The sequence below is a fragment of the Penicillium digitatum genome, chromosome 5, assembly GCF_016767815.1.
Source record: "Penicillium digitatum chromosome 5, complete sequence".
Taxonomy (NCBI): domain Eukaryota; kingdom Fungi; phylum Ascomycota; class Eurotiomycetes; order Eurotiales; family Aspergillaceae; genus Penicillium; species Penicillium digitatum.
This window is the reverse complement of record NC_089388.1, coordinates 982,810-996,476: the sequence shown is the minus strand read 5'-3', so window position 1 is coordinate 996,476 and position 13,667 is coordinate 982,810. Positions and strand designations below refer to the sequence as shown.

General features: G+C 48.2%; 4 protein-coding genes across 4 annotated transcripts; 2 read left to right on the top strand and 2 right to left on the bottom strand.

Moving 5' to 3' along the window:
* Positions 1 to 4,470: 4,470 nt before the first annotated feature.
* Pdw03_1570 (Major facilitator superfamily domain, general substrate transporter) lies at positions 4,471 to 5,100 on the top strand (the record flags this gene model as incomplete). The annotated part of the gene is made up of 1 exon (XM_014683166.1): positions 4,471 to 5,100. One exon carries the CDS (start codon positions 4,471 to 4,473, stop codon positions 5,098 to 5,100), a length of 630 nt encoding a protein of 209 aa, XP_014538652.1.
* A 517-nt stretch (positions 5,101 to 5,617) lies between these two features.
* Positions 5,618 to 7,689, bottom strand: Pdw03_1569 (C2H2 transcription factor, putative; the record flags this gene model as incomplete). The annotated part of the gene is made up of 6 exons (XM_014683167.1): positions 5,618 to 5,727; positions 5,790 to 5,852; positions 5,911 to 5,938; positions 5,994 to 6,070; positions 6,119 to 6,259; positions 6,333 to 7,689. 6 exons carry the CDS (start codon positions 7,687 to 7,689, stop codon positions 5,618 to 5,620), a joined length of 1,776 nt encoding a protein of 591 aa, XP_014538653.1.
* Positions 7,690 to 8,871: 1,182 nt separating this feature from the next.
* Pdw03_1568 (uncharacterized protein) lies at positions 8,872 to 9,321 on the top strand (the record flags this gene model as incomplete). Its single annotated transcript, XM_014683168.1, has 2 exons — positions 8,872 to 9,093; positions 9,163 to 9,321. 2 exons carry the CDS (start codon positions 8,872 to 8,874, stop codon positions 9,319 to 9,321), a joined length of 381 nt encoding a protein of 126 aa, XP_014538654.1.
* A 409-nt stretch (positions 9,322 to 9,730) lies between these two features.
* Pdw03_1567 (DEAD/DEAH box RNA helicase) lies at positions 9,731 to 13,408 on the bottom strand (the record flags this gene model as incomplete). The annotated part of the gene is made up of 4 exons (XM_066099940.1): positions 9,731 to 10,005; positions 10,073 to 12,836; positions 12,890 to 13,198; positions 13,265 to 13,408. 4 exons carry the CDS (start codon positions 13,406 to 13,408, stop codon positions 9,731 to 9,733), a joined length of 3,492 nt encoding a protein of 1,163 aa, XP_065957667.1.
* Positions 13,409 to 13,667: the final 259 nt, after the last annotated feature.

Genomic DNA, 13,667 nt, shown 5'->3' with positions numbered 1-13,667 from the left:
TTATCCACAAACCAGACAATGTAACTGATGGAACACTTCTATGTTAGCTTCGGCGCCTCCGCCATAATTTGCGGATGTTTGCTTCCAATTCGTATCTATCGACCGATTGAGCGAGGGTAACTTGTTTAAAGGAACGTTGATATCGTTTTCTAGGCATCTTCAGTGGGTTGGCCAAAAGTTGACATCTACTGCAATACTTACGTCTCCAAAGACGATCCCATGCGAGTTCTAACTTCGGAGTCGGCGATCCCCGATAGATGGACTCCTGATGGAACCCGTTTGCCCAGTCGACCTCGTAATATTCCACTGCCTCAAGCATTGGAGCTAGAATGGTCGTGATTAGTAAATCATTCAAGGGGGTTCGGATCACTCGGCTAGACAACTCAGAACCCACAGTAGGATGATAACTGCACCGCACATTTTCGATCACTGGGTGCATGAACGGTAAGCGATACTGCAAATAGCAAACAGGCTCCTCCTAGCAATGCAATAGAAATGGCCGTCAGAAACTGGGTCTGGCAGCAATGCCAATGAAAGTGGGTGCTTTTTATCCTGCTGAGAAGCATTTTCTGTTGCTCTCCATTTTCTTCCGCTGAGAGGTCTTCTTGAGATTGCAGCACCCTCATATAAGACGATCCGGCCACCATTTTGCTTTTTGTTCTAAAATAGGTGTTTGAGTCCTCTGTTGAGGTGACCCAAAGTGTTAGGAAGTCCCTGGAGCAGGTTGAAAGAAGGAGCTGACAGCCTCGACCAATTCTCAACCATGACTCCCAAAGCCTGAAGTGGAAGTACCCAAAGTACGTTTTGAAAGCTTTCAAGGGTCTGCCATTCTGAACTTGGATGGATCACCCGCTACAACCATGCAAAATTTCCCTTTTCCATTGGAATGACATCTGCCACCAGTGATACAACCGTAGGACGTGTGAACGTATCACAAAATTGCGTACGGAGTAATCTTTTTTTTTTAGCGTTTGTGGACCATGTACGGAGTGGGTTTGCTGACCATGAATCTCATTAATGTAACTCTGATTCTCGTGCTAGAGATCATTCCCAAGAGAACATCCTCATAACGGGGTTGCCAACCCTAAAATTGATAACACACAGTGTGTATTTTGGCATAAAAGCATCAAAATCATGGTGACATCGGCTTACCTGTTAGCCTCGCATTTTTCAATCATGAACAGAGGATTGGTGGAACACATACTTCTATCTGGTTAGTTAGGTTTTGGTTGGTTGCTTCAGTAGGTAAATTTGCATCTGCGACGTCAGAAAAGTGCCTGCTTGAAAATTTTAATAAAGAGCGGCTATTTCCTATACTCTTTTACTCACAATCTGCGTCTTTATTAGATCCAATTTACACACAGCGAGGCCTAAATTTTCTGTCTCATCTTGCCAGAATGAGATCCTCGTCTGCTTTGTTGGTTATATTCTCTGCATTTTTGGCGGTTGCAGTCCCTCTTAGCCCACCCAAGGAGGCAGCTGCAGCTTATTGGTTCAACGAGGCCTACGTTGATGGAATTCCTCCTAAGGAGGACGCCCCTGCCGCTGAATTTTTCGACAGAACCTTTGCTAAAGATTCGAAATAAGTCACCACAAAGGTTGGATATTTATTTATTGCCTTTCGCTGGAATTGGTTGCTGATTGGAGCACTAGCGCTCAGCCTGTTGGTATCATGCGATCATACCGAGTAATTCAATGTGACGATCAATGTATGACAATGGGCTTTTATGAGAGTTTGAGCCTTCCATTGAGATATGTTCTAATTTGAGTTGCACGTACAAAGCCGTTCATTTAATTGGAATTCTCTTGTTTTAATCTCAAAGTCCTTCCTTACGTGCTAGTTGATCATTCCAATACACCTGTTGATGAATTTCAACCCATATCTCGAGATGCATGTAACTCGATACTGACGCTGACAGATAAAAATGACCATTGCAATGATGTTTGGCTCACTGTCAAAAAGGCAGCGGGTGGTGTATTTCTCCCGGCACTCCAATTCACCCGTAATTGCATCGTTGCGTTGAAGCTCACGGGCATGAAAATTTTGCTAAGCCAGCTCCTTGACCAATCCGCCATGTTACTGAGGTTCTACCGCTCGACAAATAGTGAGCTAGAAGATTAGAATCGAGTATGCCGATAGATTTTCAAAATTAACAGACGCTTTGTCACAGCTGAACTACTTGACTAGGGGGGTTTCCATCTTTTATTTTCTTCAGATAGCCCTACTAGAAGGATCACTAGGCACAGAAAGCTCCAATGCTTCTGTACTAGAGAAATAGGCTGAAGTCGCGCAGGGAAATTTAGTACGGAGATCCCTAAATTGGAAAAGTGTACATTTGTAGAGCAAGTCCTGTAACACCTAGGTTAATATGCATCAGACCGGCGAAGAAGATTTACTACAATCCACGGCATTAAATGGTTTCGTTTAAGTGACCAAGTAAAAGTTAAACAGGTGGGCAAAGAATTGAAATCATCCCAAGCAGCTAGCCACTCGAGTTTGTGTTCCATGAATATCAACCGATGCCTCCTCGTTGCTCAGTCGTCAGGACGTCAGGTGGTACCTCTTGATACCATCTTTAACGGAACATCTCGTCGCCGTTGTCTCTCCCCTTTCGGTGGGACAGGGGAAAAATTGCAAAAAAGAGCACCGAGTGTGGAACACAAGTGCAGCAGCAACCTAAACCGCTGGGCTACGGGGTGAACACTTATTTCGAATTTTGGATAGGTTGAACAAACTCAATACGTCTACACCTAATAGGATCTAAAAGGAGGAGGGAAAGAGTTGCTTTCTATGTTGCACATGGAGCAAATCTCCGACCATTTGCCAAACTAGGGCATGATGCCTGATGCATGAACTACGGCCTCAGGCCACCACAAAACACCTGGAACAAATCCCGAAGGCTCCTACTACGCAAATACAAAATTGCCTAATTCTGATATGCATAGTAAAATGCTCGCTTTTTGTTGGCTCTAATCATTTTTCATCGATTCTTCTTCAATGGGCCGAACTATCTCCATCATCCACTCTATGAGGCTAAGAAATCCTCCGACATTGGCTGCACCCCACGAAAGTATTTCTACATCACCAAATTAGTAGATTTTCATTTACTTAACATGACTAGATAGAGAACCGGTCAATAATTTTAATGATTTCAAATTCCAATATGTGGCTCTTTCCTTGATGCGTAGTAAGCAACGTCCTAGGGCTGGCATCGGGTAAATCTGGAGGCCAATACCTCACGCATACCCGCGTTCTTTAAGCCACTGTCCCACAACTATAATGGTTTATATAGATACTTTCTTTTGATGAATCAATAGGAGACCCTATTGATGATAAAAAACCAACGAAAAAAGGTGGATGGGGTTTTATAACCAGCACGATCTCCTCGATGGTTGGGCTATTCGTTGGAAGATTCATCTGTCTCTATTGACAGTTAACATTCGAGATTTCAGGAGTTATGTTATACGGCGATGTGGCTTAGGCGTGGATAAAAGCAATGTGCTTGACAATTCACGCAACACTATTCCCATCCTTGTCGACGTCCCGGCCATCACAACCGTAACAACGGTGCCTGGATACGCCATTTCTGATTTGGATCGAGATATCAAGATCCAAAGCGTAGATAGTCAAGAGCTATAGGATCTTGAAGCTGCAATCAATCGTGGCCTCCACCGGCTAATCTCATTCGATCGATCGTGGGCGAGATGATAGCCATATAACCTTCCATTGGATTTCTATGCACTTTGCTAAATCGCTGGGGCTTAAGCGGTCTAAGTTGTGGGGGTTCGTGTCTCTTAATTTCTCACGATCAGCATGATGTCTTCACCTATCGCTGTCACCTAAGTCTCACTTTGAGGGTTTCCACCACCGCTCAATACAGTTGACACTATCAAGCTCTCAAAAATGTACTTTATTAATGTTGCTCACATAATCAGCGATAATTTATATCTCATCCTATAATACTCGACCAGGTAGATGGATTCAGTTAAATTTATTTCTAGATGCTTGTTCTATACCTATCTTTATCAAAATTTCATATCCCCCTAATACCACTAAGACAAGACGTGATTTTAAGTGTGTCATTAAGGTTACTAGGTTGTAGGACAACATTGCTAGGACTCTTAATGAAGCCATTGTCTTTTGATACAACGCCGAGGCAACATACGGTGCAATTAACAGAGAGAGATTGACAAGTGAGCGGGATTAGCGTCGTTTGTTTTAGTGAGTCCCCCATCATTAGGCTACTTGGCTGTAGGCCCAAATTCTGCTTAGTGAATCTCCGTGAATCAGGGGGATCAATGTCAGCTAGAGGTCGTGATATCTCGGGAGCAATGCCTACTCCCACGTGATGCGACAATCAGATAGCGACGTCATCACCGAGCGCCGGCCTTCAATGGCAGCTTAGCTGTATTCTTCCGAAAAATCCACCAATTCCCATTTAGTTTACTCCCCTAGTATCAATTTCCAGAATGTCCGCCCTGTCATCGATTCGATCTGCGCGTGGCTTCTCACTCCTGCGCCTCGGAGGACTACAATTTCACCACGTCAACTCATCCTCCTTAATGCGACTGTATCCCGTCTCTCGCTCATTGCATAGCCTATCCAGCACTGGCAAAGTCCGAAATAGCTTAACATCATGCCAACTTCCATTTTCTATCCGGTCATCGCTCCCCAAACCCACAGTGAGAACCTACGCCGATCGAAACGGATCTACCGGAAAAGCCGAAGCCGATCTCCTGGTCGAGGAATTACAAGAGCTGTACGAAGTTGCTAAAGACGAGTTCGAAATTGCCACTGAGAGCACCGACTCATCAACCATCTATGCTGCTTCGGACCGTGAGTCTGCCCGCGATGCTCTAAACCAGCTGTCCGCTGTGTACAGCCTCTACACTGCTCGTCCTGGGGAAGTTGAGAATGAGACCGACGAGTCATTGTCTGAGGTAGAGGAACCGGAGGAGAGTGCTATTGTTGAGACCCAATACAATCCGGCGGAGATCTCACAGGGTGTCAAGGATGAAGTGCGTAGGCGAGTTGGGCATCGGATTCGGGAGTTGAAGAATGCGATTGAGGCACTTGAGGAGAGGGCTATGGAAGATTAAGAGAACTTTTTATCATTCGACTGTTCGAACTCGTGCATATCACTACTGAGGTGCAATGTTAATATGGGTTCCTTCTATAGGTGCGGCAATTGTAAAGTTTAAGTCTATCGGGAGCTTTGTATGTTGTTTTTCAGGGGGGAAATACGCGGCATCATCTTTTGCATCTTAAGTTCATAGTTTCAAATTTTCTTATGCGTGAATCTCGCACCTGACATGCAGGGATGAAAGCAAATCATAACATCTAAAAGCCACATGCGAAAGAGATCAGCCGGGCCAATCAAAGAGTTGATCGGTTCAGGCTTTAAAGGCGATATTCAATTAAATCATTGGTGAAAAATCTCGGCAACATCAACGCCAAGTGGTATCAAGTTTTTTAGTAGTTCTCGAAAATTAGCAAAACGCCAGAAACAAAGTGTTTCTCAACCATCCATAGTACGCCGGCGGAAAATAGCGCCTGGAACCGTTGGGTCGTAAGACATGAAAATCACATGCAGTGATGGAATTCAAAGGGTGTGGTTCATTGGACCAGAGTGAATGGGGTCATAGTGAAGTGGTCGGGGCTCGGTGATGGGAGGGCCGAGCTTGGTTCTTGTTTATGTGTTGTTCTCTGGTGGCGTTTCAATTGATCTGCGGCGAATTGGTGTTAAATGTAGGCGATCAAAAACCAAGGCACAGGTCACAGAACTTACCAGGACGTGTAAAACTCTTGGTGCACCCTGGGAAAGGGCATTTGTGTTTTCGCTCTCCGTGTGCTGGATGGAGTTAGTTTAAAAAAGAGTCAAACATTTAAAGTGGGAATGAGCATCATACTAAGTCTGTGGCTAGACATATTGGAAGACTGATTTGATGTTAGAACATGAGCGAGCATTTGACGTAAAGATAGAGGAACTCACATCGCCCGTGGTGAAGGTGCATCCTGGCCAGGTGCATTTGAAAGGCTTCTCGCCAGTGTGGGTTCGAGAATGTGTTTCTAGGATAGTTAGCGGTGGGCTCGAGAGGGAATCCAAGGGCGACGTACTCAATTCGCTGCTATCTGTAAATGATTTACCGCAGTGTTTGCATTTATATGGTTTGTCGCCGCGATGGCTGCGCTCATGCCGGTCTAGTGTCGCCTGTCTAGCAAACGCCTTTCCACAAACCGAGCATGAGAAGTTCTTGTCTAGAAAGGTGCCGTTGGCGTTAGTACATGTGTCCAGTGGTCGGCGGATAGTGATACGATGAGCGTGACGTACAGTTACTGTGTGTCAAGAAATGGCCCTGAAGCTTGGACTTCTGCGAGAAGGGATCGTCAGGACGATGGCATCCTTCCCAGCAGCAGTAGTACCCATTGCCCTTGGCACCGTTCACGGTATTCATGTGATTGGCAACGAGGTGCTCCTGGAGAGCACCACAATCGGCAAAGGTAGCACCGCAAGCAGCCTTGATTCCATGGATTTCCGTTGCCCACTTGCAGATATGCAGCTTGCTGTCCGCTGGAGAAAAGTCCGGTGTGGTAAGCACGGATGAGGAGTCAACTTCCAGAGGTGGTGGTGTCTCTCCTGGGCTGGAAAGGAGATGAGAGTTGATGCATGAGCGAGAATGTCGGGAATAATGGGAATACGGGTGAGAATGAACATGGTGGTGAGCTCGACAACGGTGATGGTTGCGGTGAGGCCCTTTGCGGATATTTTGCAGATTGAAATCATTCGGGTTTTTGAAATGATTGTGGACGTGATGATGTTCAGGATTAATGCAGTTGAATGCATCTGATGTGTCGATTTTGGGTTTTTCGAAGGTTTCGAGACCGGTCTGGGGAGGCTCAGGTACGTGTTGATCTTGGCATATCGAGAAGTCGGAACACATACCCAGCATATGGAAAACCTCCGCTGGGTTGACTTCGGCCTGTGCGGGAACAGGAGGCGCCACGAACATCCCTTGCCAGTCTTTCTGAAAATCATGGCACTCGAAGTGGTTCGATACGTTCTGATCGCAGTGGGTGGCATGCGTTTGGTATGAGGATATGAAGCTTTCCTGTTGAAATGGATCGATAACACCAGGGAAAGGATGCTGCATGGCCTTTGTCGTATGACCCACGGAATTATTTCCCATTGTCATGGAAGGGAACCCCCCCGTCTCTAGCGATAGTGAGGAGTTGAGTCCAAATAGACCGTCAAACCCACAATCTTGACTAGCAGGACCTTCGCAGCAGTGGTCCTCGAAGCACAGAGGGTCAATACTATCACAGTGGTTGACCTCGCAGTTATCTTTGCAGTGGTTGGCATCACAATGAGTATCGTTGCAGTGGTGATCGTGACAGTTGTCATCATCGCAGTTGCCATCCTCGCAGTGAGTAACTGAGCAGACAGTGGAAGTGTCACAGCCGGTAAAGCCGCCACACATGGACCCGCAGTCTAGCGCGCAGTCGTCTACATCACAGCAGGCCTCATCGACCTCAGAATGGGGCAGCGGTGTTTGGGTTTCATGACTTGAACAGTTCCAACGATGTTGAAGAGCTTTACCGGGTGGATCTACCGCCGCCTTACCGTCAATGTGGAAGGCTTCCCAGTTGCATTCAAGGCAGAAATCGCCTTGTTGGGTTTGGGACACCATGGTGCACGGTTCACTTCAGAGGATGGAGGGAAGGTATTGGGTCGAAATTCAGTCGGGTTTTTCAGGAACAGTGTCGTCACAACAGCGTGTACAACGAACAATATGGGGAAAATGCAGTCAAGGAACCGAGCAGTGTGCGACCGTAAGCGGGACAGTGAATTCCCGACAGGCACGATATCCCACTACTAAACCCACGAACCCACGAGTCAAAGTGTCACCCGTTTGTGCGCCGTTCCCGAGAGACAGTTTAGGCTGTAGTACCGAATGATATCCTCTCACAGCGCGGATAGATTCGCAATCGTGTCATGAGCTAGGACTGGACTGGTTAGGAACAGGCGCAATCGGGTAGTTGACCGATATTGACGTGCAGGAAAATGAAAAAAAAGAGGACCTTGGAGTCACAGATGCAGGATCAAATCCAAAGTATTTGGAGAGGATCAGGGCCATCTGTCGACTGAGACCCCTCAATGTAGCCGTGAGGACCTTCGGGACGGAGGATAGGATGGGGACCTTGGGGGTTAGGTCTCATGATTTTCAGGCGAATCGTAGTGCGTGCTTTGGCGACTCCAGGAGATCTGATGAGTTTGTGCGATATAGCTTCGAGACTGGAATTGGAGATTTGAGAATAAGAGAAACTGGACAACGCTCCCCAGTGTTCCCCAGCATTCCGACGAAGGATTCCTTTCCCCACAGAGATATTTTCCAATGGGAGATCTTGACTAAGCTCTATTCTGCCCCTTTGGCCCGACCCGCCTTGATAACCCAAATCCGGTCGTTTGTCTGTAGACACACTCAGTTTGCATCCGGTGTATAGGGGCTCAATCTTGACGATAGAATCTATTAGCTGACATCCTATTTCTCTTGATCACTCCGGATATCCTGCTAAATCGAAAAGGTCTAGGCTTACTAGAATAAATCACGGAAAACTCTCACCGCCTTTTGCCCCGGATCGACTATCAGCTTATCGCGCTTCTCTAACATCCACTTGTGATGATCTGTAAATAACAAAGTAGTTGACCTAATCTACCTTGAAGAAACCCACTACATCCAATTGGATCATTCAAAGATCAATTTGGCACCGTAGCCGAGGCTCAAATCAATAATCTTTCCCTGCCTTGCGCCCACCCCACACTAACCGCAACAACAAACCCTCCCATCTCTGCGATTCGATACACAATTACAATGGGCAACATTTGCTCCCGCTCTTCCAACGAGGCAGATCCATTCAGTCAACCGGGCCGTGTAGTCGGCACCAACTCAGGGAGTACCGACGCATCCCGCGCTCCACCTCCAGTCAAGACAAACTGGAAGGCTACACCAGGTCGCACTCTGGGTGAGAGCACTACACATAGTAGTGCTGCTGGAACGGACGAGGCACGTGCAAATGCTGCAATTGCCGCACAGGTATGACAGCTTGTTTCCCGCTAAGATATGTTATGCAGGGCTGTGATCGCTGACTGGTGGGTCTAACAGAAACGTGCCGAAGGCGCCTCTGCCAACAAAGGGAAATTGGGATCAAGACTAGCCGCACAAAAAGCACAAACTCAAGCGCAGACATTGGATCAAGTCAGTCGCACAGAGAGAGCTGCGCGAGATATAGATGGGGCCGAGGCTGCAAGAAGATGGGAATAGGCATACTCAAGCGACATTTTGATTTGATCACTACTTCGGTAATATCCCGGCGATTTGTTTGGCGTTTAATTTGCGGGCTTATTGTGTCTCTTTATTGTCTCTATATAGCGCATGTTTGGGGATCTTTTGTGTGAAGGTGTCAAATCTTTTGACTTGTTTGTCGTTGGAAGTGCAGAATCAAGCTTCCCTTGAATTTGGATACAAGTGTAATTGTAATGATACAGCTATGTTGCTCTCATTGATAACTTCGACTAACTGATTTTTCTCTTACTCCAATACTCGATGAGAGTGATCGTGAACGGACTCTTTAGCTGCAGCTTCTACAAGAACCAAAACACATCAAGCATATCGTACAATCATTGATTTATTCAAGGCACATTTTGGAGTCCACTATGAACTAGAGAGTGACCTAAAGAACATTGTAGCGGCCACCCACTGGTGCGCGCGCCTCACCCTCTGAGGCTGCCAGTGTAGCGTCCTTTAGCAGGCGTCTAAGCTCGTGTATGGCGGTGGTGACTGAGATCTCCGTCTCACCCTCCACCAGAATGTACAGCTTGGGAAGTTCCCCGGGGCCAGGTTCCTTCCCAGCGGCATAGAAATTGCCTTTTGTGGTGATGGAGGTTCCGGATGCTTCCAGGATCTTGGCCACGTTCGTGCGGTTTGTAACGGCCCAACGTGCTTTTTCTGTTTGAAAAAAAATTCAAAGTGTAAGTAACTATCTGAAAGATGAAGGGAAAATGGAAAAACTCACGAGGGAAATCGTTAATTTCCAGCGTTGCATGGAACGCTCCGGCATCAGGCCCACGGTTATCAATAGGTACACCCGATCTCATCACACCTGCGCGGCTCAAACGTGCGTGAATATCTGCAACGGCAGAGCCCACCTTGTCCAACGGGTTCTTTGATACGTTCGCCGGTGCTCTCTCTGTACGATGCACAACGATCTTGCCATCAAGGTCAACGCCTTTCGGCACACCCGGCATGGAGACTGAAGCTGTAGCTGCTGGTACAGGGGGCTCAGCAGCAGATCGGACAGCTGAAAGAGCCTTGTTGAATCGATCATCTGACTCTTGCTCGGTCTCAAGTTTATCTTCCTCATCGTCCATGTCATCGCCAGTTTTGTATGCTTTCCGCTCACGAAGTCGCGCAGTTTCACGTTCCATATTAAGACGGTCCAACCCTTTACCCCCGAATCCATGGCGCGAGAAATTCTTTTCCTTACCAGACTTGACCTTCTCATTGAACCCATCAACTAGCTTTTGGAGAGGCTCAGGGACTTCCTGTCCACTTTGCCTGAGAGCCTTTGCAATATCCAACGCATACCTATCCTGTTCCTCGGTGACGAACGTGACGGCGGTTCCAGTGTTGCCAGCCCGTCCAGTGCGGCCGGCACGATGGACATAATCCTCCAGGTGGTTAGGTGCATCATAGTTGACAACGAGCTTGAGCTGCTTGACATCCAACCCACGAGCAGCAACTGACGTTGCAACCAGGATAGGGAAAATGCCTGCCTTAAATTCTTGAATGGTGCTATCACGATCGATCTGATCTTTTCCGCCGTGAATCGACATGCACGGATACCCCTTGTACATCAATTGCTTGAGTAAGTCATCAGCGGCCTCTTGACGGTCCACGAAAATCAACGTGCGATAGTCTTCATTCGCGTCATCTTCATACAGATTTCCCAGGAGCTCCAAAAGGCGGAAGAATTTCTGGTCATTGTTACGGACCTCAACAATTTGGGTGATCTCTGGAGCCACAACACTCTTGCCACCTACTGTGATCTCCACTGGCTCGTTCAAAGTTTTCCGGGCCAATGCTTCCATGCTCTTTGGGAATGTGGCCGAAAAAAGGACAGTCTGCCTGTCCGGTCGGATGCTAGCCATGATCTTCACAACTTGTGGTCCAAAGCCCATATCGAACATGCGGTCCCCCTCGTCGAGAACGACATACGTGATGCGGCGTAGATTGAGGACCCGTCCTTGATTTGCGGCGAGCAGATCGATGAGACGACCAGCCGTGCATACAATAATTTCAGCACCTCGTTTCAGCTCGGCAATTTGGTCTTTGATCGGGGCTCCGCCATACGCGCAGACAGCACGCAGACCCAAGGCCTTCAAGAAAGGCTTGCAGTCTTTATGAATTTGGGTGGCCAGTTCACGGGTGGGTGACAGGATCATACCGATGGGGCCGTCTGTACTAGCCAAGGGTCGTTGATCTTTGATGTGTCGGAACATCGGAACCAGGAAAGCGCCGGTCTTTCCTGAGCCAGTTTTTGCTACGCCGATGACATCGCGACCGGACATAATCGTGGGGATTGCTTGCGCTTGAATGGATGTGAGGTTTTCCCACCCGAGTTTGTGAACAACATCTAATGTCTGAACTCCCAGACCGCATTGCGACCACTTTTGAACAGGCTTAGGGACGTCGCGACCGCGCACCTTGATGCCATCCAGTTCAAGTCGCAAGTTTGCTACCTCCTCCTCGGTCATCTCGGCGAGGTTGGACGGTTCAGTGTAAAATTCCTTGCGGAATGGCTCATAATCGATCTTTGTGTGGTCGATATCAGGCATCTCCCGCTTCTTTTTTTTTATTGCCGCCAGGGCGAGTACATCTTCAGCTTTCTCGTCACCAACTGCAGTCACATCCACATCCTCATCGTCGCCAAACATCGCCTCAGGCCGTTGATGTGTGGTCTTCTTGGCAAACGTGGCCCCAATTGTCCGTTCAGGCGGCGTCGAGTCTTGGAGTTCAGCCATGAATGCATCCAGGGGATCAATTTCTTCGGCATCGTCAACGTCCATGGGGGTAGAATCGGCCTGTGCGCTGGTCGTCTCCTCCATATGGACATCATCGGTTTGATTCTGGAGTCTTGTATCTCGTCGTTCACTTGCAGCACGCGCTTCGGCTGCTGCGTGTTCTTGGGTTCCTTCAACTTGCATGTCTACATCGTCTTCTTCCACGGCATCGTCCACCTGCCCACCCACCTCGAGAGGCGTGGTCGGCAATTTTTCAAGTTTCTTGCGTGTTGATTTCTCATCTGCATCCCCAAAGCCCAGAGTTTCAAATGCAGAAGGTTTCTCTGTTTCAGCAACTTGTCTAGTGCCCAGGCCAAATCCGCTGACATTACCTTTGGCTTTCAAAGGACCAGAGGGCGTAGAGGGCGCAGCACTAGGTGTAGTGGATTTTGTCAATGATGGAGCCTTGACAGACGCCGGGACGGCAACATCTGTACCAAGCACGGCGGAAGTAGCTGTGGTCGCGGTTGATGATTTGACGATGGCCTTTGGATCAAACTTCAACTTTCCGGGAAATGAGGCAGGACCTTGAGACCCAATTGATTTGCGGTCAATCTCCTCGAGAATCTTTTTGGGATCAACTGATGACTGTTCTTGTTGCTTCTTCTCGCGTTCCGCGGCTTGTTTCTGTTTCCATGCTTCAAGCTTGGCAAGTCTCTCTGATTTCTTTTGCTCGTCTGTTTGGGCAGTGGGGGCCGCCGTGGACGGCTTTGATGGCTGCGGGATACAATTAATAAAGCTTGGCATGACCCATTATGCAGGAAGCTTACCTCTCGAGTTCTTGACCTGGACCGTCGGCTCGGAGCACGATCACGGCTGTCATCCCGTCTAGACTTGGGCTTCAAGTCAGCAGAATCATCTATCCGCCTGCGATCCCGATCGCGGGAGTCATCTCGCCTGGAACGGTAATCCCTATCACGACTTCTGCGGCGGTGATCATGGTCGTCATCTCGTCGCCGTTCTCGGGATCGATCTCTTCTAGCTGGACGATAAGTATCTTCGTCGCGCCGGTCTACGGGGAGGTCTCGTCGTCGGTATGAATCTCTATCGCGAGGGCGATCGCGCCCGCGGTATCTTCTCTAGATATCACACGGTTGGTCAGACATTGCAGGATAAAATGAGAATTTGCGATGCACCACACGCACCTCTGGGCTGCGGGATCTGCGGTAACTGCGCCCATCATCCCGCCTAGTTCTGTCATAGCGATCATCCTCTCTGCGAGGCCGCCGGGATGAAGAATATGTGCTGCCTACAGGTGATGGTGAGCGAGTATCTCCGTGGCGAGCCATTGTTGCAGGCTGATCAGTGAGTGTTACTGGAACGCAAAAGCACCCGGGACACAGATCGATGGAGGAGGAGAGAGAACGCGCAAGAGAAACTGCCCCGTGAGAAAAGCTTTTGAGACGACAATTCAAGTGTCGGGCCTCCCAGAAAGAAGAACGTGTGAGGTGTTTGCCTATCGCATCGTCATTTGCGCAAACCGTAGGAAGAGCCCAATTACATAAGATCGAGCGGATGAGCTAGGCCTAATCCGGATAGGTACACCAA